The sequence below is a fragment of the Chiloscyllium plagiosum genome, unplaced genomic scaffold (genome assembly GCF_037043375.1).
Source record: "Chiloscyllium plagiosum isolate Xiang-an unplaced genomic scaffold, Cpla_swu_hap1 HiC_scaffold_12, whole genome shotgun sequence".
NCBI classification, from domain to species: Eukaryota; Metazoa; Chordata; class Chondrichthyes; order Orectolobiformes; family Hemiscylliidae; genus Chiloscyllium; species Chiloscyllium plagiosum.
Genome location: NW_028270150.1, coordinates 72,987,533 through 73,010,090, shown reverse-complemented (window position 1 = coordinate 73,010,090; position 22,558 = coordinate 72,987,533). Strand labels below are relative to the sequence as shown.

The window sequence follows — 22,558 nt, the reverse complement described above, 5'->3', positions numbered from 1 at the left end:
CAAGTTTAAAAGGAGATGAGAGGCATGCTTTTTACACAAGGTGGTAAATGTCTAGAATGCACTGCCAAAGAGGGTGGCAGAAGCAGACACAACAGCAATGTTTTAAGAGGCATCTTGACAGATACATGAATAGGAAGGGCATAGAGGCATATGGAGTGTGTAGAGGCAAAAGATGGTGTATAGAGGCAAAAAGGTGTTGGCATAGGTTTGGAGGGTCAAAGGGCCTGTTCCTGTCGTGTACTTTGTACTTTTCTTTGTTTTGGTATTATTCGTGTTGGTTTAGGAATAAGCACTATATCAGGTAAAAGGAAAACTCACTTGCTGTTTGAGTTGTGCCAACCTTTGGATGGAATCTCTGACAATGTAACACTCCCCTATTTGAACAATTTTGGTTTACTGCAAATTTTTTTAAAAGACCTTAAATTATATGTTAATGAAAATGGCAAGGATAATTGTAGCATGTGTTGAGAAGTAGTTTTTGGAAGTAATTAGTTGAGAACCAGTGTGCCTGCCTAGCTGTTAATTTGGGGGCATTTCAACATTTCCTAACCAGGTACTTTGACCTTTATGATTGTCATCATTGTTAATGAAAAATCGTTGGCTGTGTTTGAATGCTTACTTGGTTAAAATAACATATTGTGAACTTCTTTATTTATCATTTTATTTTGTAGGCAAATGGTCAAGTATTAATAAAAGGAACTTTTACTGGATTAACTCGTGGAAAACATGGGCTTCATGTGTGTACTTTTGGAAATCTTTTTAATGGTATGACCTGTGTTCCAAATGCATTTATAAATATATTTTATTGATAAGCTGCTTTTCTAACTTGTACAACCTATGTTTTTGCATATAATTATATTTTATTGATAGCATTCTATCTTATTCATATAACATGGGTTAATTTGTTTACAGAATGTCATGATTAATCTTTATATTTGACTTTAGCTCTGTCTCTGGCAATAGCAAGATTTTAAACTTCCTGGGGGTAGTAAGAACAACACTGGCACCTCCACATCTTGTTGGGACAATAAGAACTATATCTTACGGTTTAAAAATAAAAGGTCTTCCTCTTTAAAGTGAATTTGAGGATATATTTTCTTTGTCTGATTTGGTTGTTCTGTGGATTTTATTTTCCAGTTATGAGTAGTGTGACTCTGATAGCCACTGTGAAGGATTGTGAATTGCAAGTGACATTGCTGGACGTTTTAGTCCTCCTTTTTGAGGTCTAGTCTGTCCTGATGTGATAATGCTGACTTCTAAAATGTAGAAAATGATCTTTAAGTTGCACAAAGTAAAATTTCAGCAAAAGTAATTTTTAAAAACTAAACCCTTCCCACTTGCAGTTAGAAAACAACTGAGAGCTAAGTAATTACTGAGATCTTTGTCTGGAATTGACTTCAACCTTGGCCCACACATGCTCTTGTTTCACGGATAAGTTTCAAGAAGCCAGTGAAACTCTTGGACCATACTTTTAACTGAATAATAGCATGTCGATATTATTCTATTTTAGCCTTTTGAAAATTAACATTTTATCTTTCTTGAGGGAGCTCTGTGTGCACAGTTGAATACACTCCAGTGAAATATAGAAATCAGTGGGCCAGCTTTCTGAGAGTTTGTCACTTTCTCTGCTTTTAATTCTTTACACCAAAACTCACTCACGCTTCCATGTTATACCCTAGCCCAGTGCATTCTTTATACACTTTTCTCTTTCAGCTTTTATCTTTCTGTGTTCATCTTTATTCTTCCTTGTAGCCCTTGCTGGGATTGGTAGCATCATTTTTTCTGGTAACTTTGAAAATTCATCAGTTTGAGCCATTTTATATTGAGATATTTGAGATGAGAAGAAATTTCTTCACCCAGAGAATGGTGAGCCTCTGAAATTTGCTACCACACAAAGCAGGCGAGGCCAAAACATTGCGTGATTTTTAGAAGGAATTGGATATAGCACTTGGGGCTAAAGGGATTAAAGAATACGGCGGAGAGAAGCAGGAACAGGCTATTGAATTACATGATCAGCCGCGATCGTAATGAATGGTAAAAATAGCAATGTTGAAGGGCTGAATGGCCTACCTGGCTCTTATTTTCAATGTTTTTACGTAATTTCAGATACCTTTGTAAAGCACTTTTTTTTTTTCAATTTGATATAAAGCTTGAATTAAATCTGTTCTATGCAATAGTTAACGTGAAATTAACTGACTTAAAAGAAAAGCTGCTCACAGGGAAAAATAAGTATCCTTACATGTAGAATTCATGCTAAGCACACAACTGAGGTTACAATCTGATTTGAAGAATTAATTATGACGACTCTGTAAGTAAAATCTGTTGTAAATCGTTCCTGTGTTCACTTAAATGTACAAATCGTGTTGCTATCTTTTGATCTTGTACAGCTCCCAATGGGTTATGGAATTCTTTAAGGCATCCTCTATTAGCCAATTATTTAATTGGCTTATTTCTGTCTTCTGATTTCTGCCTTTAATAGTACTTGTGCATTTTTGGTTCTCAAATAATTTTTCTAAATCTAGATGGAAGTGACTGTTAATGTTAATACATGGAGGCAGCCAAATCAAATCAACCTCTTTTTAACCCTGCATTTGAAGCATAGTAACATTTAAAATACTTAATGGCCCTCAAAATTGACCCCAATGGTTTCTAACCAGAATTTTTGAATAACAAGTACAGACTGTCTGAATAGCTGACTTTAGCCTCCAGATTTATAGTTTAAGCCAGAGATTTAACAATTCATTAATGACACAAGGCTTTTGCACAGTAAATTTAGACCACAAGATAATTAATTAATGTCTATGATATAAACATAGAACAGACCAGCACAGTACAGGCCCTTTGGCCATCATTGTTGTGCCGGCCTTTTATCCTACTCTAAGATCAGACTAACCTATCTTCTATGTGCCTAACTAAGAGTCATTTAAATGTCCCTAATGTATCTGACTCTACTACACTGCTGGCAGTGCATTCCACGCACCCACCACTCTTTGTGTATAGAACCTACCTCTGACATCTCCCGAAACCTTCCTCCAATTACTTTAAAGTTTTATGTCCCCTTGTGATAGACTTTTCCGCCATGGAAAAAAGTCTCTGGCTATCCACTCTATCTATGCCTCTCAACATTTTGTACACCTCTATCAATTCACTTCTCATCCTTCTCCACTCCAATGAGAAAAGTCCTTGTTCATTCCACCTTTATTCAAAAGGAAAAACATAAATTGAGATTTGACTGGTCAGTTCAGTCAAGCTATTTCCATGACATGTTGTCCCACAGGCACATGGGATTGTATCTTACTTGGTTTCTGACAACAGTGATGTATTCAGGTAGCTTCCACTAGACTGTAAGGAATAGTAATTTAATGTTTATAACTGAGACTCTATCAACTTATTCAGATTTAGAGAATAATGAGAGGACAGCCAGGGAACAATCAAATCTCCATCCTGTACCCAAAATCCTTTTGACCTAAACACAGTTCAAAAACCAGTTAAAATTCTGGTTTCTTTTTGTTGGACTAGTTGTTTCTATTCAAATACTGGATAATTCAAGATTGAGGACGGGAAACATTTCTGGCTGTAACAGCTGCTCCTTTTTTGAGGTATTTTAGGTGCTGAGGTGATTTCCTCGAATTCCAGGAGCAACAATTTACTGTTTTATATGCCGTTGCATTGTTTTGGAACTTTGGGGGAAAAAAAAGTCAAAACAACAGCGATTTTGAAAGGGAGAAGAACAGACAAAGGAAGCACATGGTGAAGTCAGTGCAAGAGAGAGAGAGAGAAACTGACACTGCCTCTGTTGTTTGAATTCATGTATTACTGGACAACGGAGTGCGTCTGGGAAAATTAACAAACAGAGAAATTCACAACTGATCTTGGAGGAACTGTTTGGGCGAAGATCACAGCACAGAATCCGATAAGTGTATTCTTTTTAGGGGCCTACAGAAAGTCTGCAGTAGTGAGTAGAGTGGGTTCTTTCTTGATTATGTTTTTGGAGATATGTCTCTTGATTACACTTGAAATATAAGCCATAACTATTAATTTTAACCTGGGGCAGTGTTTGTAGAGGAATAAGACAGTGTTATTTTCTGGGTCTGTAGAGTGTGATGGAGCAAAAATGGCCTTTAGTACAGTGATATGTGCTTCTTGTCAGAAGTGGGAGTTTAAAGAGAGTTTAAGGGTCACTGCGGATTATATCTGCCACAAATGCTGTTGGTTGCGAATCAGATCAAATGAATCGATTGGAAAGACAATTAAAAGCAATGAGGAATTTGCAACGGCAACAATATGTGATGGATGGCAGTTATAGGAAGGGGAGATAATCTCCTATACAGTCACATAAATGGGTTAACTCCAGGAAAGGTAAGAGAGGTAGGCAGCTAGTGCAGGAGTCTTTTGTGGCTATACCCATTTCAAACAGGTATGCTGTTTTGGAAAATGTAGGGGGTGATGGATTCTCAGGGGAACGTTGCACGAACAGCCAAGTTTCTGGTATTGAGACTGGTTCTAATGCAATGAGGGGTATGTCTGGTTCCAAGAGATCAATTGTGTTAGGGGATTCTCGAGTCTAAGGTACAGACAGACATTTCTGTGGCCAGCAGTGAAAAATCAGAATGGTAGGTTGATTCCTGGTGCCAGGATCAAGGATGTCTCAGAGGGTGCAGAATGTTCTCACAGGGGAGAGGGGCCAGCAAGCGGTCATTGTCCACATTGGAACCAATGACATAGGAAGGGAAAAGGTTGAGATTCTGAAAGGAGATTACAGAGAGGTAGGCAGGAATTTAAAAAGGAGGTCCTCGAGAATAGTAATATTTGGATTATTCCCGGTGCTACGAGCTAGTGAGGGCAGGAATAGGAAGATAGAGTAGATGAATGCATGGTTGAGGAGCTGGTGTATCGGAGAAGGATTCACATTTTTGGATCATTGGAATCTCTTTTGGGGTAGAAGTGACCTGTACAAGAAGGACGGATTGCACCTACATTGGAAGGGGACTAATATACTGGCAGGGAAATTTGCTAGAGCTGCTCGGGAGGATTTAAACGAGGAAGGTGAGAGTGTGAGACCCAGGGATGTAGTGAGGAAAGAGGTCAATCTGAGACTGGTACAGTTGAGAAAAGAAGGGAGTCAAACAGTCGGGGTAGACAGGGACAAGGTAGGACTAATAAATTAAACTGCATTTATTTCAATGCATGGGACATAACAGGGAAGGCAGATGAAATCAGGGCATGGTTAGGAAGATGGGACTGGGATATCATAGCAATTACAGAAACAAAGCTCAGGGATGGACAGGTTCCTCAGTGTTTGACCCACTCTATCCAACCAGAGGATGACTGTTGGGTGTTAAGAGCCACCCACCTAGCACAAGGGTTCACTGCAGACTCAAACCAAACATGCCGCGGAAGCATACAGTGAGAGCCACATTGCCACAAAAAATACATTATGCAGCAGGTCCTTGAGGTTTAGAAGTAGTAGTTCTGCAGTTTGCCCACTGTTTCCTGTATGAATCATGATGGTCCCCTCATCATGACTCTTGAAGGAATTGTCTTCGCCACAAAGAATACACTGAGCAGCTTGAAAACTGGAAGGGATAGAAGCAGGGAGGAAACAATCAGCAAAACCAACAAGATTGTGTGAAGGAATAGAGCTTCAGCCTATGTTGCTGGTCACTCTAATGAAGGCAAACAATATCCTCTTCAGGTGGGTGAGGACATACAGCCACGCTTGGATTCTGTTGGTTTGGTGCTTCTCTAACTATAGAGCATCTTGGTTTGCAAGAGGGAAGAAGATGATGCCATGTGTTTGACTGATGTGCCTACTGATGTCAAATAGACGTCAGTGTGAAAGCTGAGATGTGGGTTGAGGCTTTTAGCAGTCTGAAGCTTGAGAGAGTGGGATGAAGCGATAAACATTAACTATTAGTTGTGATTGCCAGCTAACTGCAGTTTCTAATAAACTGTTTTTCCTAGAATCATGTCTCACAAACTTGATTGAGTTTTTTGACGAAGTAACAAAGAGGATTGATGAGGGCAGAGCAGTAGATATGATCTATACGGACTTCAGTAAGGCATTCGACAAGGTTCCCCATGGGACACTGATTAGCAAGGTTAGATCTCATGGAAAACAGGGGGAACTAGCCATTTGGATACAGAACTGGCTCAAAGGTAGAAGACAGAGGGTGGTGGTGGAGGGTTGTTTTTCAGACTGGAGACCTGTGACCAGTGGAGTGCCACAAGGATCAGTGCTGGGTCCTCTACTTATTGTCATTTACATAAATGATTTGGATGCGAGCATAAGAGGTACAGTTAGTAAGTTTGCAGATGACCCCAAAATTGGAGATGTAGTGGACAGTGAAGAGGGTTACCTCAGATTACAACAGGATCTGGACCAGATGGGCCAATGGGCTGAGAAGTGGCAGATGGAGTTTAATTCCGATAAATGCGAGGTGCTGCATTTTGGGAAAGCAAATCTTAGCAGGACTTAAGGCCCTAGAGAGTGTTGCTGAACAAAGAGACCCTGGAGTGCAGGTTCATGGCTCCTTGAAAGTGGGAGGTCATGTTCCGGCTGTACAGGGCATTGGTTAGGCCACTGTTGGAATATTGCGTGCAATTCTGGTCTCCTTATTGGAAAGATGTGAAACTTGAAAGGGTTCAGAAAAGATTTACAGGGATGTTGCCATGGTTAGAGGATTTGAGCTATGGGAAGAGGCTGAACAGGCTGGGGCTGTTTTCCCTGGAGCGTCGGAGGCTGAGGGGTGACCTTATAGAGGTTTACAAAATTATGAGGGGCATGGATAGGGTAAATATGCAAAGTCTTTTTCCTGGGGTGGGGGAGTCCAGAACTGGAGGGCATAGGTTTAGGGTGAGAGGGGAAAGATATAAAAGAGACCAAAGGGGCACCTTTTTTCACGTAGAGGGTGGTTCGTGTATGGAATGAGCTGCCAGAGGAAGTGGTAGAGGCTGGTAGAATTGCAACATTTAAGAGGCATATGAATAGGAAGGGTTTGGAGGGATAAGCGCTGGGTGCTGGCAGGTGGGACAAGATTGGGTTGGGATATCTGGTCGTCATGGACAGGTTGGACCGAAGGGTCTGTTTCTGTGCTGTACATCTCTGACTCTAAATATTTGCCATCTGTTTGAGCATAATGCCTCTCTGGAGTTGAAGCACCTACAGAGTGTACTTTAACCAAGAATCAACCTGGCCTCATAAGTAAATATCACCTGAAACCAGGTGATGCTCACAGTCCAAAGGTTATCTTCAGCTCTCAGCTCACCGTTCACAGCTCCAAAACACAAATGAGAAAGAAAAATAAAAAAATCAGCTTCTAACATGTTTTAAAAATCAAAGCAGAAGTTGGTGTTTTGCTAGTTCAAGGTGCTGTATGAGCCTTTATTAATACCATAAATAATTACCAAGTTTGAAGACAGATGACTAGTAAACTCGGAACAATTGTCTTGAAGATAATCGTACAGTTTTACATTAAAGTGGCTGGCATTTGTTTTTCTTTTCTCCTTTGCCAGTGATGTTTGCATTCGTTATCTACGTATGCCAAGTGCAGTAGGTCTTCCTTCAAAGAAAATAACTTCTTCTTTTTGTTGTAATTTAGTCACATGGAGTTCTAAAATACATAACTTACTTTTAGGTTATCATAGTGTTGGACCTCATTTCAATCCCCGTAAAGGAATTCACGGTGGGCAACAAGATAATGAAAGGTGTGTATTATATCCAGACATTTCCTAAATAAATAGACAATGCATGTTAGATCGCAAGGTAGAAAAGCTGAGTTGTGATTTAAATGTAAAATATACCAAATAGATACCAGCATGAAAGACAATATAAATATTTTAATGAGTTTTCAAGGAACTTGAATTGTTGCCATTGCAGTATGAGAACCTTTGTCTACAAATTTCATCCTGAGAAAAAGATTTAATTCCTTTATTCACTGCCTGAAAATATTAATCTGACAACAATTTCACTTCCATTTTGAATAGCAATTTCTTGAATTAAGCTGAGTACTTTCTCGGGTAAACCCTGATCCTTGGTAATTTTACTCGGGGGTTATCAGTCTGCAGGAAAAAAAAAGTTTACAAAGAAAGAAAGTATACTATTGCTTTTGTAATTTTCATAACTAATGTTTTGAAGTAAAGTCTTACAAAATATTTTTGATAAATAGTGATATTCCAGGTTGTAGGTTTATGTTGTTAGCGTTATATGATAGCTGGGTTTGTGCAGAACATCATGTTGAGAGAGTTCCACCAGCAACATCCATGCTTATTGGACAATATGATGATCGCTCGTGGCTTTCCCAATTCGTACCTCTTAAAATTAAGAACGTATGAGTAGGCCATTTCAATCCCCTATAGCAAAATTACTTCCATAGACAGGATGTTCTGACAATGAGATCTTGTGGTTGGAGACACCAGAACACTTTATTTCCCTTCGGTGCTAGAAAATGTAAGACAGCATGTATTGTATGTCAGAGGCATTGTGCATCTTAAGACAATGTTTCACCAAGGAGGTTATTGGCCATCCCTGACATACTCTGGATGACTTCAAGCTATGATTTACTGACTGCAGGGTGTTAGTCATTGGAGGAAATAAAAGATGACTGTACCCGAACCTTAATGTGGTCGTCCTTACAGTCATTGATGAGGGATCTATTCAGTAGCAGCCAAAAATCTGCAAGGGCCTGCATTTGCTAGTTGCAGACTTCCTTTTGTGGAAGAAGCTACAGCATGACCCTAGAACAACAAAAAGACATGTCCACAGAGTTCTGCAAGCTCACTAGCTTTTTCATGCTTCAAAACAATTAATGGGACCCACAAAGAACAAAGTTAAAACCATGTGAGTTAGATCGATATGAAAGAACTGTATTTTATCAATATTTAGCTTGTCTGTCATGTACAGAAATGCATATGAAGTCGAAAGCATGTATGGTCACTTTAGGATAGAAAGTACTTTCCTGAATTTAAAGTACAACCACAGTTCTCAGCCAAAGATCAGATTGTTTGAAATGTAACAGTTGGCTGTTTAGTGGATACCTGAGTTTTGGTTGTGGTTTCGATAACCATTCGAATTTAACCAATTAGTTTAAATTATACCCAGGATGCCAGTAGCCAATAGAATTTTAATTTTATTGGTTTCCAGGTGTCAAAACAATCAAATTCTAAGAATTTTAATGTGTCATGGAGGGTATATAGACCTGGAATTTTGAAAATTAGAGGGAGAGCAACTGGTGTGTAGAGCCAGAGAGGTAACTGCTCATCCACCGTCTTGCTCTCAAAGAAATTAGAAAACACGCTCTATCAAAAGTACCTTTTCATGTGAAACATACTTGGAGTAAAAAGAAAGAAGACGACCCAGGGAGATCAGATGGAAGATTGAAGATAGCAAAGAAGACAGACTGTGTGGTCTTGATTAACTTGATGCCTTGTTTAATAACTGTGGTATTGCAACAGCATTTTCTTTTGTAGAGTTGGAGTCAGATAGTAAGTAGTTAAGAAAAAAGTTGGGGTTTGGATTTGTGAATAGCTTTTGTTTAGTGTTCAATGTTAGGAAAATAAATTGTTATTTTCTTTTAAATAGTGGAAATTACGAGTTCTTTGTCACTCACTCACTCGCATTTTAACAGATTTCAAGGTGAGGCTAGCTTTTCTGTGTGTTTTGGTTTTAATTAACAGAGGGGTTTGACCTCCCAGTGGTAACACATGTCAATACACATATTCAGTTGAGGTATGGACTTGCTTCTTGTGTTATTCACTTTGTGAATCCGTATAGTGTAAAGCTCTACAAGTATTGTTCTGATTTATTTTTCTAATTATAATATTGCAATATATTCCAGGCACGTAGGAGATCTAGGCAACGTTGAAGCTAATGAAGATGGTGTTGCTGAGTTTCAAATAGAAGATCAATTCATTAGTCTTTCAGGAATTGAGTCTATCATTGGTCGAGCCTTGGTGGTAGGCATTAAAAATAACCCTATTTGCCTCATAAACAGATATTCTTTTGTAAAACGTATTTCAATCTACAAATATATAAAGACTTAGTGATGCAACAGATAAATATACGCATTTTATGTGATAACAAACTGTCCATCTGATTGAACATCTGACTCTCTCTCTCTTAATCTGATTATATTAATTATTTAAACAACAGAGTAAGCTGTAAGAAATTCATGCCTATTTGAAAATGCCTTACTGTAAAATGGACATCTTCGTGTTTTTTGGATTGCAGAAAGCAGCATTTCGACTGCTGGACACACTACCTTGTCAGATTAGACAGTTAACTTGGATACAAATGGTGAATTTCTTCATTTTAAGCATGTACGCTACCTACTTAAAATCAAGTTTTCATGCATTTTCAGTCAGGATATTTGAAGCAGAAGCAAAATCCACTGCATTTTTCCAAAGCTTTACACTGTTCGCAGTGAAACAAAATGTCTGCTAATTATGGAAGTTATAAAATGAGCGTGGAAATTAGCCATATGGAATTTATTTCCACAGCTATCAATCAAGTGTTCCCTATTTAAATGTAACCCTACATAGAATTTTGATGAGCTGATGATGCATGAGCTCAGTGTTGTCATTACTTGATGCTTGCAAATGCTTGCTTTGTGAATCATGAAGTAAAAGCTATGATTGATAATGTTACCTGATATTTTCCCTCCTGAAATCCAGAGACTGGTAACAGAATGATAATAAAATAAGATTGCTGGATTTTTAAAGTAATATTTTTATTAATAAAAATAGATTTTTAAATATTGCAAATACAAAACAATGCAATTCAAAACAGTACAAAAAAGTACAAAACTAAACCCAAATAATAAAAAAATTCCCCAACCCACCCTCCTGTATAAACATGTATAGAGAATTATAAAATTTAAAAAAACCTAAACTAGCTATTTAACTAAATAAATACCTAACAACAAACAAATAAATAGTAATAACTCAGCTCAGCCAAACAAAACACTCATACATTCACAGTTCCTCCTCCCTGGATATTGGACTTATGAAACACAATTGTTACAGCGATATAAAAGCCCTTGTTAGTGTGGCAGATAAATCTGTGTCCAGGTATTTCAAAAAGGGTTGCCATGGCTTGTAAAAATTCTCAGTTTTGTGGTGTACCATATTTGTGAGAAAATCCCAGGGGAATATGCTCCATAACAATCTTCCGCCAACCCGACAGGCCTGGGGTTTTTTCGGATCTCCAACGTAAGAATATTGAAAAATTGTTTTCTTATGTGCGTCTGCAGGAAATACAATGGGTAGGCCCAAAAGGAGAGAAATAGGGTCCTTCTCCATCCCTACACCTAAAATCCTCTCCATTGCACCCGCTACAGCGCTCCAATATGTTTGAAGCCTGTCACAAGACCAAAGACAATGGGTAAGAGTGCCCGTGCAGACCTTGCACTTGGGACATGCTGAAGATACCCCTGGTTTAAATTTTGACAAAAGGTCTGGGGCTAAGGGGACCCTGTGGAGAATCTTCAACTGTAAAGCATGGGCCCTGTTGCAAATTGATATCTTCCTTGCATTCTCCCAAATATTCTCCCATGCCTCTGAAGAAACTTCAACACCCAGCTCTCTTTCCCACATCTTGCAGAGTCGATCAGACTCATCTGAGGTGGCACCCTCCAATTGGTGATATAAAGTAATGACAGAGAGTGTACTCTTAGCCCTTAGTACCCCTCTTTCTATGTCAGATTTATAGGGATCAGTCAAAAGTGTAGTCTTTTTTTTGAATAAAATCCCTAACTTGGGAAAAAAACGAAAGAGGTCTCCCTCAAATAAATCACCCATGTAACATACACCCCTAGCTGCCCAACGTTTAAATCCTGAATCTATTATACCCGGTTGAAAACCCAGCATACCCACTAAACAAAGATGTTTTGCCAATATTACCTTCCCTCTGCCGAATTGCCCTCCATGCTTTAACTGTATTGATAACTATTGGGTAATAGCAATATTCTCTAACTGTCCTCACCTTGTCCAAAAACAGCAAACTGGTAAGGGGGCACCTTGCCTGGGAGGCTTTGATATCTAGCCATAGTGAAAGAGGGTCCACACAAACCCAATCAGTCACATAGGTCAAGAGTGAGCTTAATTGGTAATTTTTAATGTCTGGAAAGTCTCCTCTCCCCCCAATCCTGTGAGACAACTGCAGTTTGGCTAATTTAATGCGGGGCCGTTTACGGTGCCAGACAAAGGAGCTGAACCAAACGTTCAGTCTCCTGAGTGTTTGTTTATTGAAAATCAGGGGGAGCATTCGTATAGGGTATAGCAAACGAGGGAGAATATCATTTTAATAAGTGCTATCCGACCCAACCTCGAGACTGGAAGTGTCTCCCATCTTTGGAGATCTTGTTTAATTTTTTCAAATAATTGAGTAAAATTGGCTTTGAACAGCCAATCCAGAACTGGAGTAATGAATATGCCCAAATACACAAAACTCCTCTGTGACCATCTAAATGGGAATCTATAGTCACTCAAGAGCCAGCTCTTTCCTAAGACCATCCATAGGCATAGCCTCTGATTTAGCAAAATTAATCTTATACCCTGAAAAAGCGCCAAACGCGTGAATGCATTGTATCAGGCAAGGCACTGAAACTACTGGATTTGTTTAGAGAATTAGAACATCGTCTGCATACAGTGAGATCTTGTGTAATTTTGACCCCACTTCTGGAGCTGATATATTGAGATCCCCACGACTGGCCTCTGCCAACAGTTCAATCACCAACGTAAAAAGTAATGGTGAAAGGGGACAGCCCTGTCAGCTGCCCCAAGAAATATTAAAATTGCTTGATCGTACCCCGTTGGTAATGACTGCCGCAAGAGGTACACTGTAGAGAACCTTTACCCATCTCATGAAAACTTCACCCAGACCAAACCGGTCTAGAGTATAGAAAAGGTACGGCCACTCAACTCGGTCACATGCCTTCTCTGCATCTAAAGAAATCACCAATCCCTCTATTGACTGCTGTTGGCATGCTTGAATTATGTTAAGCAGCCTCCTAACATTATTGGAGGATCTGCAACCCTTAATGAAGCCCTTCTGATCCTCTTTAACAATAGAGGGTAACAGTCTCCAACCTTAATGCGAGTGCCTTAGAGAGGATCTTAAAGTCCACATTTAAGAACGAGGTGGGCCTGTATGAAGCACAGTCTTCCAGATCCTTTCCTTTTTTAAGAATAAGTGAAATATTGGCCTCTCTCAGAGATGGTGGGAAACAATCATGACTGTATGAATCATTAAGCATATTCATACAGTATACTGACAGTATGCTTATAAATTTCTTATAGAATTCACTGGGAAGTCCATCAGGACTGGGCGCCTTTCCACTCTGAAGCTGCCTCACAGCTTCCTGCACTTCTTGCTCTGATAGTGGGGCATTGGAAAGGACGGTTGTTCGGGAGTCACACCTGCGAGCTTCAGATCCCTTTTAAAAAAAGATTCCATTTTGGCCTGCCCCTCCTCACAATTCTCAGACTGATCTAACTTAGAGTAGAATCTCTGGAATGCCACATTAATCTTTTTAGAATCACGTTAGGTTCCCAGACCATTCTCTAATCACTGTAATGGTTTGTGGGGCACTTCTCTTTCTGGCAAGGTATGCTAAGTATTTGCCTGCCTTGTCACCATGCTCGTATAACCTTTGCTTTGCAAAAGCCAGCTCCTTCTTTGCCGTCTGCTTGAGCACAGAATTTAGTGCAGACCGCAGTGCCGTAATCCTCTGGAGTTGAACCAACAAGGGTCTGTCAAAGTAGGCCTTCTCGGCTGCCTTCAACCGTGCTTCAAGGAGACGTTGCTGCTCACCCTTCTGCCACTTCCTACTGGTGGAATATGAAATAACTAACCCCGGCATAAGCTTGGCAGTTTCCCAGAGAACAGATGAGCTATCAACCGACCCTATGTTGATGTCTAAGAATGCCCGAAATTCCTTAGAGAAATATTCCACAAACTTACTGTCCCATGAGAATAAAGGGGTCCATTCGGCAGTACCTTGAATCCACTGTAACATCCTTAATCATAACCTTGAGGTACACTGGAGCATGATCAGAGATGGCAATATTATCAATCATACAGGATGCCACCAGATCCAGGGTTACAGCAGGGGTCAGAAAAACATCAATCCTTGTGTGACATCTATGCGGATTGGAGAAAAATGTGAAATCCCGACCTGTAGGGTGGAGACACCTCCAGACGTCCACCAACCCTAATTCCCCCACACAGACCCAATAACTGTTTAGTTTGTGCAGAGGGTATCGAGGGACCTTTAGGCAACCTGTCAACTGTGGGGTCCATGAGGCAGTTAAAATCTCCCCCTATAATGATGTGCCGAGACTTGAGACTTATCAGTTTAGAAAAAGCATCTACCAAGAATTTAAGAGGATGAGTTGGGGGACAATAACATTTAAAACACCATATTCTTCCCCATTTATCAAGGCTTTAAGAATTACAAACCTTCTGTATATGTCTTTAACACATTCCAACAATTTAAATGAGAGATTTTTCCTAACCAATATACCCACTCCCCTACTTCTGGTATTAAATGATGAAAAATAAACTCGGTCAAAGCCATTCTGCTGTAATTTGTGTCACCTGTACCAAAGCAATATCCACCTTCTCCTTTCTAAGACTCAAGCGTACCTTCTTCCTCTTAATTGGTGAGTGACTTCCCTTGATATTCCAGCTGCACCATTTAATCAAATCATTAGCCATAATCTTCTGCAATTACATTTAAATTCCAGAGAGGAAGAACCCGAACCACAAATTGCTGAGCCTTCGTGTCGCATGGTCCACCAAATATAAAAGCTACATAAACTAAAACCACTACATTTAACAAACATACAAAATTATTAAAAATAAAAAACAACAAAAACCAGAAAACAAACCAATATATAAAGCGGCAATAGTGCTGAGTAGGGGAACTCACCCCCTACCTGGAGGGGGCAACTACCCATCCCGAACTGCCCATAAATAGGCATCTAACCATCTCAACCACCTTCACTTTTTCCCAGCTAGAGCTGCATCGCAAGCACAATCTAAAAAGAATAAACACCCCATCGAATATCAATATGAATAAAAAACATTCTTTTATTTTAAAAAAAGGGAATAAATACCCCACCCATCCTTTGGTATGTCCTAACTTACAAATTTAAAATGTACATCTTAAGCACAACCAGACATAGTTTGAACCAAATTATTATCAATAGAAGAAGAAAAAGGGAAAAACAAAGCTCCAACCAGATTTCCTCCATTTCTTTTACAGAATGATAAACACATACCCAGGCAACAATATTTATACACACTACAATTGTTTAAATTAGGTTAGTTTGTCCACAAAGTCTCTTGCCTTCTCTGATGTGTCAAAGAGTTTCATGGATCCATCTAACATGATCCGAAGCACTGGCGGATATCTTGGGGAGTACTGAATCTCAAGCTCCTTCAGTCTTCTCTTGACACCATCATACGATTATCGTTTCTGGATCACCGCCGCTGAAAAGTCCTGAAAAAACATGATCTTAGACCCTTTATAAGTTGGGGCCATTTGATCCTTCCCTTGGAGTCTGGAAGCCTCCATGACTCTCTCCTTATCCCGGTAATGATGATACCGCACCACGAAAGGACGAGGGCGTTGACCCAGACCCGACCTCCGTGCTGCGACCCGGTGAGCCCTCTCTATCTTCAATCCTCTCATGCCAGCCTCCAAGTCAAGGAATTTCGGAAGCCAATCTTCAACAAATTCCGCAGGCTGCTCACCTTCCTTACCCTCAGGCAGACCGATGATCCAAATGTTTTTTCTCCTGCCCCTGTTTTCAAGATCATCCACTTGGTCATGCAAATTACGAACCTACGTCTTCAGGGCTTTGATTTCATCCTTGAATGAACTGGCATCAGCTTCCACCACTGTGACCATGTGCTCCACCTCATCCGTCCTCTTCTCCAGGTCTCCCAGCTGCTGCTCATGCTTCTGCAGCATGAGCGAGACTGGAGCCAGCTTCTCTTCAATCTGTTTCCCCAACATCTCGCAAGATTTCGAGAGCTGGTTCACCTGGTCCTGGAGAGTAATCGGCTCCAAGGCTGCTGCAGACCCGGCCTCAGATGCTCCTCCTCCCTTTTTAGGCATTTCTGGACAGCTGAAGATACAGGTGTCAAATTTTTAAATGTTTCTTGGGGCTCCACAATCTTTCCAACGCCCCAAGAAATCCTAATGACCTGGGTTGGGTGGGTTAAAGGACCGTCCTGCTCCTGCTGCGATGCGAAGCTGTACAGTGCGATCTTCTCAGATCGCCGCCATCTTAGATCCCCCCCAAGATTACTAGATTATTAATCCAGAGACCCAGATTAATTCTGCAGAAGAATGAGTTTAAATTCCCACCTCTGAAGCTGGAGATATTTAAAGTCAATTAATTAGTAAATCTGGAGTACAAACTTCGTCTCAGTAATGATGACCATGAAACTATTGGATTGTTGTCAGGAAAACCATTTGGATTACTAATTTCCATCCGAGAAGGAAATCTGGTGTTTTTACATGGTCTTCCACGGTGACTCCAGACACGTGGCAACATAGGTGACTCTTAACTGACCTTTTTGAAATGGCCTATAAAACTAGACAGTTGTACCAAATCACTACAGAAAAATTGGATAAGAAGAAACCAGTATCTACAGAATCTTCATGTTGGTGCACGTACATAGTTGAAAATGTGTTGCTGGAAAAGCGCAGCAGGTCAGGCAGCATCCAGGGAACAGGAGAATCGACGTTTCGGGCATAAGCCCTTCTTCAGGATTCCTGAAACGTCGATTCTCCTGTTCCCTGGATGCTGCCTGACCTGCTGCGCTTTTCCAGCAACACATTTTCAGCTCTGATCTCCAGCATCTGCAGTCCTCAATTTCTCCGCACGTGCATAGTTGCAGATAATCTGGAAACGTATGCATATAATTCCAGATTCACTAATCATTGCACATAATTCTGATGTCATCAAATGCAAAGGAAGTGCACGTGCACAGAAAAGAAGTGCAGTATTTAAATGAAGTTCAGCAGGGAGGTATGAGGACATGGGATAGAGTGAGCTGGTGGGGAGTTAGGTCGGGGTGGAAGGGGAAGTGAGGATTGGAGAGAATGAGAATGTAAGGGAAGGAAGTGGGGAATGAAGGGGAGCGATGACTGGTGTCATGGTAATGAGGATGAGGGAAGCGGGGGAAAATGAGGCCTCTTTGCCCCTACAACCTCTTTCCCCTCTTCACTGCTGTACCCTCCTCCCTCCCCTTTCACAGTTGCACTCTCTTTCCCTGACACTCCCATCACCTTCATAGCTGTACCCTATTTCCCTCCCCTTCTTTGCACAATCTCTCTCTCTCTTCTTCACAGCCACACCAAGTTTAAAGCCAGATCCATTTAAATGCATGTGTGAATGTCTGCTATCAATAAACACAGCCTCAGAATAAAACTGATACTGACCTATGTATGCGAAACTGACAAACGCAGACACTGTCCAAGCTGATCTTTGCATTGCCCTCTTTGTTTACAAATAGGAACATGCTAAAATTGGTAAAGTTGTCCTATGGACTATTGAAGCAACCATGCATACTAATACATACCGATCATATACTACAACCAATGTCCCAGTTCCCTCCATCACCATCCCTGTGTATGACCTAAGCATTAGAGTTTGAGGCACAATTGCATTTAATTGTGAGGGACTAGCCTTTGGAATTCTCAGTGTTGAACATTGTACATCCTCAGTGTTGAACAGTGAACATCTGTTGTCTTCTGGCAACAGATTAAGGAAACTTCCAGCCTGCTGCCATCTTTTACCCTCCCACAGCGGATGAGCTGATAAACTTCCATTTCCCACTGTACTTTGGAAAACCACTGAGGGTCACAAGAACACAGAATGCTATCTTATTGTGGACACCAAAGCCCATGATGAAGAGTGGTATGGGTAGTATCACTACTGGGCAAGTCCTGCAGGAGATGGCTTTCAGTCTGTTCTGTGGTTATAAATAGCACTTTTGAAACCTATAGCCACTACCAGCTAGAACAATGACAGCAGCAGATACATGGGAACATTGCCACCTGTTCATACCCCTCCAAGCCACTCACCATGTTGACTTGGAAATGTGTTGTCATTTATTAAGTGTCGCTGGGTCAAAATCCTTGCATTCTCTCCCTAACAGCATGTGGGTCTACCTACACCAAACAAACTACAGGAGTTCAAGTATGTAGATCACCACCACCTCAAAGGAACTAGAAAAGGGCAATCGATGCTGTATAAACCAGTGATGCCCGCGTCCCAAGGATTAATGTTTTTTAAAAAAAGAGAAACACATTTGTTATGTGGCTTGATTTTTTTCAACAGACCTTTTGGACTTGTGTTTGAAGGATAGTGGATAATGATGTTCTTTTTCAACAGTTGAAGAAACAGTGGAGCTTTTTTTTAACAAGATGTTTCTTGAAAGTCACAACTTTTGTGATAACTGCGTCTTTACAGCCGAGCTCTACCAGGCTTTATGAATAGCAGGTTGCAGCTTCTGCTTTAGAGTTTGTTTGTTTGGTTTGTTTGTTTGTTTGTTTAAATTTTCTGGCTGGTGACGAACCCGTGGGAAAGAAGGAAATTTCTTTTGTGGGTCCAGTGTGGTACCTGGCGACCTGGTGCAGTCCGAATACCTATTGACAGCCTGAAATAGATCCGGAAGAATCTTTGATACACTCTTTCCTGATCAAGCTCCATTGACAAAGATCCAGTCTTATTTGTATTTGCTTATGCTTGACAATATCCTTCTTTATCTGCCAGAACATCAGATCATACAATGATCTGAACATTCCACACTTTATTCTTTTTTTAAGCTTTCATGTAGCGAGACTTACTGACCAACTTCTTTCACGTTTTACCGTGTGTTTGTACATTTTGAGTTATTTGCAGGGTTAAATATTTATGTTTTCATATTGCAAACAGTGTGTGTTAAGCAGTTTTGTATTATTGTTGAATAAGTCTGTTTGCAAAAAATTAGTGATTTAATGTGCATTAAACAAACTTGGCTGATGGATGTTTTTAGTTTCGGTCTAATATGGAGAAAGCATATGATTAGACAAATCGGGGACCTTGTTTACTGCCCCCAACCCTGTCCAACACTGCCCCCTGCCCCCTCTCCAGGGCAGCCGGACGGTACACCAACAAGACTGCTGCTGCAGCTGCCTTTATGGGGTAAGTCTTCAAATAGTACACACACACAACTTTTTACTGCAACGTTTTGACAGGTTCCATCTTTCCCCTGTACAGGACAATGTTAGAGAGATTATCTGGGGAAGCGGTGGGGTGGGGAGAGGTTATAGTACACCCCAGTGTAGAACTCCAGGGACAGTGTGGGGAGAAAGAGGGAAGGAGGTCAGTCATTTGGAGACAGTGCCTGTTTAATCACTGTAAACAAAAGATGTGATGACTGTTGGAAACACGTCTTTGATGTAATGTTTCTATTGGGACCTCGAGATCTCCTTCGGGTAATTATATTTGAATAATTGAGGTTCCTCTGTATTGAGTTCAACACTTCAAATTGTGAACCCACTCCCATTCTTTCCTTTTCTTGTTACATTTTCTGTCAGCTTGGCCTCTCTTCCCTTCCCCCCCCCCCCCCCCCCCCCCCCCGCCCATCCCAGTGGGACTGTCTGTTATTTCCAGTTTGTCAGTTAGATACACCATTGTTCTACCATTCTCACATCCTGATCACTTAACCTGAGCTATCAACCTTCCTTCTCCCCCAGTAATCCACCCTCCACCCCCCCCCAAACCACAATATTGCATAAACGCTGCCCCTCCACATTTCACATCAGTTCTGATGAAACTCTTTGTGGAAACCGAAAGAACTGTGGAAGCTGTAAATCAGAGCCAAAAATAGAAATTGCTGAAAAAAAACTCAGTATTTCTGGTAGCATCTGTGAAGGGAAATTAGAGTTAGCCTTTCAGATTGAGTGACCCTTTCTCAGCATGTTCTATTGTATGTTTCTTAATGTTTTGCTATTGCATTCTACATATTAGTAATTACCTGATGCCTGTGGAATAAAGAATCCTTGCTTCATTATCTTTGGACCTTGTGTGTGATCAAATTTCATGTTATACTAACAATTCTGTAGAGGTTCATAGTCTCCAACGTCTTCAGCAATATCCAATGGTTACAAAACATACTCGTGCCGAGATCCTGATCCCTATTTTCACAGCTATTTACAAATGAGAGAACAATTAGAGAGCAAATTCCTGCTCCACATCTGGCAGCAGTTCTACTTGCATATGTGTCATGGCTTTGAGGTCACATCCCTTAAGTTTGTCTGTAGCTTGCATGATGTTCTGTACTGTATCTTCAACAAATTGGCATCCCATTTTTATGGTCCTAATACTGGCATTCTCTCTACACTCTTCATTGAACAAGAGTTGTCACACTTACCTGACTGTACAACAAGGGATATGCCAGGCCAGATGGGCAGTAGAGATGAACCCCTCCACAGATTGCTGCCTGGGCCTCTTTATAACCAGCCTGGCCAGGCCCGGAAGCAGACCCATGAGGAGGTCCTAATATTTCCTCACATCCCTCTGCACCAGATGCCCAAAGATCTGGAACATAGGGCTGTAGCGCATCCAAACCATAGCAATCCAAAACATGATTGCATATGGCCACAACCAACATAAACATGATCAATGGATTCCATAGCACCATCCGTGAACCACCACAATCTATAGTTATATGGGACTGCTGCATGCAACAGCTTCCACCCCAGATTCCTGATGGAAAGTGGGAGGACTCCTGCACAGAGAGCCCTTCAAAAAAGCATGCCAAGACATGCCTGGGTAGCAGAAGTAAGAGTCAAGGTGGATAGTGTGCAGCATTGGCCTGTACAAAAATGCCTCTTTGCAATGTGGAAAGACACACTACACATACCTAAGAGACAGGCGCTCCACCTCTTTGCTCAACAGTATAAATGTGGCCACCGGTGTCCAGCCACGTGATGACTCGAGTTCAAAGTCCAACACATTCCTCATCTTATTCCAGTGCCTAATAGTCTGATTGCAGAGAAGTACCCTTGCACTGATCGAAAAGTCAGTTCTGACTTGTGATCATTTAATGTTCTTCTCAATGCTTCTCTTTCAATCCCCTTGGATGCCATCTTGCATGCCTTGTGTGAGGCCTGGTTATCTTCTAATTGATCTAGCCATCATCATCATCAGATGTGGTGCACCGAAGGAAGTGGTCCAGGGCAGAAATGGTTCTCCTCAAAGAAGAGAGAGTCTGGGGAATAGCCTGTGGATACGTGTGGGATGCTGTTAAATGCATAAACCAGTTCCAGACAATACACAAGCCATTTTCATTTATTTTTAGAAGGCAAGGTGTGCAGATGATCATGCAGAACATGACTGAATTATTCACACCATTCTTTACTCTTTGGAGGCTTTGGGGTGGTGCAGCTCTTGACGCTGCTACAGACTTTGCAAAGCTCCTGTAGTATCATGCTTTTGAAGTTGGGCCACTGTTCACTCTGAATCCAATATGACAAACTAATCACACACAAACAGTTTGATTATTATTGAGGCATTTTGGTCATAGGTGCAAGTAGTGTGCATGACCTTGGTGGAGACATCGTTGAGTACAAGAAATTGCTCAGTCCTGTTATTGTCAAGAGCTGTAAAATTAATTGCAAGAATTTCTAGATGTGGCTAGGGATCCTATATGAGGGCGAAGCTGATTCCTTGCTTTAACCAAAGTTAATTTCTTAGCATTTCAACAGCAGACATCAATGATAACCCCACCATCCTGGGACAGTAACAGTGCTTTCTGGTAGGGCAGGCAACCTTCCTGTCACGTGGTCTCTTGCTTGATTGTGAATTGCTGCCAGCATGTGATACTTGAGGCTGTCGGGAAGGCTGAGTTGCTTCACCTCTCTCTCCTTGTCATAAATCATTTGAGAAAGGTCTCAATCTTCCTGTTCCAGTACCTCAGCGGTTTCTGTGTCAGTTAGGATTCCCTCGTCAGTTGGAGTTGGGTAATTGGATGTTCAACCTTCCAGTAATGGTGTGGTCTCTCCTGATGTCTTTGGTGTCTGAAGATAAATAGCAGAGGTGAGGCAAACTATTTTGCATCTGAATCACCACTTCATCCTGTGACACTCAATAATCTTGGTCTGATTGTCATAGGAAATCTGGGTAAGAATCATCCCATTGACTTGAAACCTGGCCATGGGAAAGAAGTCAGCCAGAGCCCCCTCCAAGTGGGCAGGAGTGGGTTCCCAGTGGGGTCAGTCTTCTGTCTGAGAGCAACGGTATTTACATAACTTTAGTATGACCTGTACCAGGTCTGGAATGGAAACCATACCCGTTCAGCAGTTTCTGCCAAGCTTGGTAGAAGTTTGAAAGTAGGTGAGTGGGTTGTTGTCTGTAAACACTTAAAACTATGTACCAATCAGAATGTCTCTGAATTTCTAGGAAAATAGCCCACCTCAAATTTAGCAGTTTGAGTTTCATACCAGAGTAGTTCTCCATATTCCTCTCATTGAACTTGAGATCTTGACTGGTACAT

At 40.9% G+C, this 22,558-nt stretch overlaps 1 protein-coding gene across 2 annotated transcripts in view; it reads left to right on the top strand.

Moving 5' to 3' along the window:
- Window positions 1-22,558, top strand: part of LOC122555060 (superoxide dismutase [Cu-Zn]-like) — a 137,640-nt gene that overhangs the window by 47,254 nt on the left and 67,828 nt on the right. The window contains exons 5-7 of one of the 2 annotated variants that reach the window (XM_087992906.1): window positions 672-765; window positions 7,638-7,707; window positions 9,837-9,954. In XM_087992906.1, the coding sequence (XP_087849032.1) occupies window positions 672-765; window positions 7,638-7,707; window positions 9,837-9,954 (282 nt within the window). The remainder of the gene's footprint in view (window positions 1-671; window positions 766-7,637; window positions 7,708-9,836; window positions 9,955-22,558) is intronic. The other variant, XM_087992907.1, reaches the window with a different exon arrangement.